Genomic DNA, 5128 nt, shown 5'->3' with positions numbered 1-5128 from the left:
AACAACAACAACATTGCATGCTGCTTCTGCGTCAGACTGATGCTGGCTGGACAGGATTTACCGCGAGTTTTCCAAATCACAATAATCAAATACGGTTTTGATGATAATTCAATTTTAAACGATAATACTAACCGTCAGGGCATTTTATCGTGATTTATCGTGAAACCGGTAATCGTTCCATCCCTAAATCAAAAATATCTTCTCGCGTGTTCCGAAGATGAACGAAGGTCTTACAGGTTTGGAATGACATGAGGGTGAGTAATTAATGACAGAATTTCAATTTTTGGGTGAACTAACCCTTTAAGTGTAATAAGTACGTAATCTAGTGATGTCTAAACTCATCTTTAATCAACAAATTCATTGAGCTTACCTTCATTTTTCATGATGTAGTGAACAATTTGGCCCACCGTGTCAGTGTTGCCTTCACTGAAGGTGTCGTTCAGATCTGACAGAGAGAGAAAGAGATGGGTTGTATTAAAAATGGAAGAGCTATTGAATATTGGTTAACTTGCCTTTGTTATAAAAACAAAATTAAGTGAAAATGGAATTGAAAGTGACATTGGTTTTGAAAAAAAACAAAACACTTTAGTGTTTTGTGTCATACAAACAGAACCAAAGCAGAATTGAAGCACACAACATCCAGAAAAGTGTGCAGGTGTGCTGTTTTTTGAGACAAAACAGCCTTTGTATCAAACTGTCATCACTGTTATTAGTGTTTGTCATTTTATGACACTCAATACGCAGGTGGTATGAAATGCTAAATTTGCTGACAGTTGTACTAAAAGGACTTGCTTATGATAGCAGAAAACACTAACATTTACAATACTAACAATAAATATGGTCTGTTGGCCTCAGTGAAAGGTCTCATAAAGGCATCTGGAGATGGAAGGGAATTTCTGAAAATCTTTAGCTCAGAGGGTGCCGTTTACAGAAAACACACACACACACCACCACCCATGTCCTTCCTGAAGCCATGGACCCCTGCTGGAAAGGACAGACTTCCTGTGTTGAATTTGCGGTCACAGCTGCGGGATCAGACTGTAGGTCTGGAGTCATAAAAAAATAGCAGTCATAAATTTTATTTCTTTTTTTATTTAGTTTGTTTGTTTATTTATTGCATGTATTAATCTACAACTAAATCATTTCCATACACAATGTCAAAATGCCTACAGTCTAGGTTTACCAACAATAAACCAGAGATTACTAATATTTACAGCAAATGACTCAGGCATAGTGCTGTTATTGTTAACTACATCTAAAATAAAATAAGCTTAAGATGAAGTACTACATTACTAAAATGTTAACTGAAATAAAGCATAAAAAAAAAATGAAAAAAGCAGATTAAATGACCAAAACTACAATTAAATCAAAGTAGTAATAAATATTATAAGAAAACAGAATGATACTAAAAAACACTGCTCAGGCAGATGGCCCTGTATAAATAAATACATATGAATATTGAGGGGAATGTATAGAGTGTGCTCAATCACATGCAATGGGATATGGGTGGATCCAAAGATTTGAAGACAAACAAAAAGAGGAGGAGAGTGAAAGAAAGAGAGGTAGGGTTGTGCCAGGTTAAACAAGTCCACACACACACTTAAGTTTCCTAGAATTCAGACAATGCCACGTGAACAATCCTAGAAAAGCATACAAACTAACATATAGACTTGCATTTGAAAATAAATACATAAAAAAAAAATAGAATTTTTAAAAATTACATGGTAGATTCTTTAGCTTAAATGAGGGTGATAAGATGCTAAGAAGAAAGAGATAGTTTCCTGGAGCTAAAACGCTCCTAGACACAACCATAGCAGCAGTACACCTAAAAACAAATATACAGTTTTAAACGACGCAAAGACAAAAATGGTTACAAACAGTAATGCGCAAGCAAGGCGAACACTGAGAACAATACAATTTGCACTGCTGTGGCAAGGCCAGTTCTTAACCACAAGGCGTGTCAAGTTGAATTTATCTTCCTATAGCTGATAAAACTGTAACTTTATTCTTTAGCACACGTGATGCGTCTTTGGCAGGGCCATATATGATTGAGCCAACTCCCAAAACCTCCCCAAGATGCTGATAGGAAGGATGAGGAAGAAACACGACTCATCAGTGGAGTATAATGTATTGTCTGTTCTCCAATCTAAAAATGATGACACTAAAACTGATTATGTAAATACTCAAGATACAATCACAGACGTGTCAAAATAACGAGAAGATGAGCAGCTTTAATGAGATTAAATAAGACAAGCATGATAGTATGTTAAAAGAGACTTTTCTACATTTCTGACATTTCTTCACCTCTCTAAACAATGTCTGAAAACAGGAAAAACAAAACAGCTTCCAAGTGGGCTGAATATAAATCTCAGTTTAAATCCGCTATCCCACAAGCACTTGAAACACCCTGGAATGAGGTCACACATCCACTTTTAACCTTTGGTGGTCCTTCAACTAGGGATGTAACGATTCACTCAACTCACGATTCGATTCACGATTTTGATTTCACGATTCGATTCAATTCACGATTTTTGTCTACACTTTGCTTATGAAAGGATTCATGAGATATGTCTGTGATACATTACTCAACGCTGCAAAAACACGTAGAAACCTTTGAAGCTCCCCTGAGCGCAATCACAAGTATGATGATCTGGTCAGTCGCACTGGTGCTCCTAAAAATTTCATAGTCGCACGCAGTAGTTTACAGTCGCAAATGCCACTGAAATAGTCGCACTGTAGAGCCCTGCATCTAAACTTTTCTAAAGACAGCAAGTTCCCCTCAGACATGGATTCATAAACTACCCCTAAATGAATCGCGATTTGTTTAGCATCTCAACCGATTTGAATCGTCACATATTTGAATCGATTTTCAACCGGCTCATGGTTAATCGTTACATCCCTACCTTCAACTGATTGCTAAGAGGAAAGTGGTTTAAAAATATTTACTTCTTAAGTCTTTATTTTCATTTTAATCCACTGCTTATACACCACACACTTTTTAGACCATTTCCATATACAAACCATTAAACTTCAGCAAACACTGAAGAACCAATTAATAAAAAAATAAAAAAATAGCTCCAGTGGTCATTGTAAGATCCTTATCAAAAGATTTCACAATCTCCTTCCCGAAATGGTATTGTCTCTATTAAAATTGTATGATGAACTGTATGATGAATGCCATTCGTCTGGGAGGAAGTAGTGCTGGGCGGTATGACCAAAAATTTATATCACTGTATTTTTCAAAATTATACCGGTTTCACGGTACATGACGGTATTTTTTTTTTCATGCATGACCGAGTGTTAACCATATTTTCTACTGATTGAGAGAGGAAATACTGCAGTATATTGACTTAGAATGCCCTATTTTACTGTCATGAGTGAATATTGTCAAAAAATACCACACTAAATAGTGACTAAACACGACCCCTTTTAATACATGTTAACCAGGAGTCACTCTCTTATAATCGCGGCATCGTCTCATAAAATCATCATGCATCTACACTAAAGAGTGGCTATGCGGTTGTTTTGGTTATATTACTTTTTTGTCTCATGCAGCGCACTGCCTGCATCTGAGTAACAAACTAAAAAAAACAACAAACAAAAAAGTGCATGTGATATTAACAGACGAACAGAGAATATAAATACATGTTAACCAGGAGTCACTCATTTATAATCGCGGCATCGTCTGATAAAATCAACATGCATCTACACTAAAGAGCGGCTATGCGGTTGTTTTGGCTATATTACTTTTTTGTCTCATGCAGAGAACTGCCTGCGTCGGAGTAACAAACTAAAGTTTCAAACAGTGTCGCGTTCCGAACGTTGTTTAAGCGACATACGCTGTATTGCGGTTTTTTAAAAATTCATATAACAAAAATAAACACCAGTATTCGGTATGAACCGGTATACCGCCCAGCACTAGGAGGAAGTTTGACCTCCTTCAGCCGTTTCAAGAAACATGGTCAGTATATGCAATCTAATGTTAACCAAATTTCAGCAAAACACTCTCACCTCCTTTTTCCGGATCTTTCTCTTCGTCCTCCTCTTTCTCCACCTCATCTTCCTCTGCCTCAGTTGTACAGCGGTAGCCCTTCCTCTTCAGGATGTGGCAGATAAGGACTCCCAGAAGCCCCAGCAGGAAGAAGAAAAGCACCAGAACAAAGGCAATATTGTTACCCGAGTTCGCATCACCCTCGCCATCTAAAGAGAGAAGACATTAATCAATACAAAAAGGTTCTATACGTTACAAACTGATAGATTGATTAGCTGATTAACACATGACTAAAATATAAAAATAATTATACACAAAATTAAAAAAAACAATGAAGAAATATAAAATGATTTTTTTTTTAGATGTTAATAATGTATTCAGAAACACACACACACAATGTATAGGCCTATGAGACAATGAACAGCATTTTTACAGTTGTTACAAAATGGAAAATCTATTTGATAACAAGGAACAAGGAAGACAACTGAGTTTGTCAAGTTACTGGAATGTTTAAGTAAATGTTATGCACCACTGCTAAAAAACCTAGATGAACTAGCCGACCTTACTAATCGACAATTTAGTTGATATATCTTTAGATTAACTCATAACTTCATTGAGTTAATATACTTTGAAACTTTAGCCACAGAAGAGGGCTAAAAGCAGAGTTAGCAGTGCTTATTCAATTAGTGCTGAGAGCTAGTGTCTGCACTAGGCATGGGCCGATTACCGGTTTTCAAGGTATACCGCGATTTGAAAATTTCACGGTTTCAAAACGCTAATATTTTCCGTTATACCGTTCCTGCGGTATGCGCTGTTTTTCATGTGTCCTCAACGACTGAATGTGTAGGAATCCCTCAGGTTGAGTGCTTTGTAGATAGTAACACTTCCCTCCTCCTCCTGTTGGTGCGAGCGAGCGGTCAGTCACGTGGGTGTAGGATGGACGAATTTAAGGAGCTGCCCCTGGAACTTACGCGATCGGCAACCGGACGTTTTTTGTCTTATTGCAAGCAACTCGTCTCTGTTCTGGACTTGCACAAACTGCGTTGCAATGCAATCGTTTTCCAAAATGTAATTTATGTGAAAATATGAAATCTGTAATTGCCCGTTAACACAGGCCAGAGACGTTGAAGACGGAGG

The 5128-nt window shown here is 37.2% G+C and overlaps 1 protein-coding gene across 2 annotated transcripts in view; it reads right to left on the bottom strand.

Moving 5' to 3' along the window:
- LOC107721668 (RELT-like protein 1) overlaps nucleotides 1-5128 on the bottom strand; it is a 37104-nt gene that overhangs the window by 21183 nt on the left and 10793 nt on the right. For both annotated transcript variants that reach the window (XM_016529800.1, XM_016529799.1), the window contains exons 2-3: nucleotides 4012-4200; nucleotides 371-445 (exon numbers count right to left, since the gene is read on the bottom strand). In XM_016529800.1, the coding sequence (XP_016385286.1) occupies nucleotides 371-445; nucleotides 4012-4200 (264 nt within the window). The remainder of the gene's footprint in view (nucleotides 1-370; nucleotides 446-4011; nucleotides 4201-5128) is intronic.

This window comes from Sinocyclocheilus rhinocerous, unplaced genomic scaffold (genome assembly GCF_001515625.1).
Source record: "Sinocyclocheilus rhinocerous isolate Xijiao unplaced genomic scaffold, SAMN03320098_v1.1 scaffold1382, whole genome shotgun sequence".
In the NCBI taxonomy this organism is placed as follows: domain Eukaryota; kingdom Metazoa; phylum Chordata; class Actinopteri; order Cypriniformes; family Cyprinidae; genus Sinocyclocheilus; species Sinocyclocheilus rhinocerous.
The sequence above is the reverse complement of the archived record's forward strand: the minus strand, read 5'-3'. Positions and strand labels throughout refer to the sequence as shown.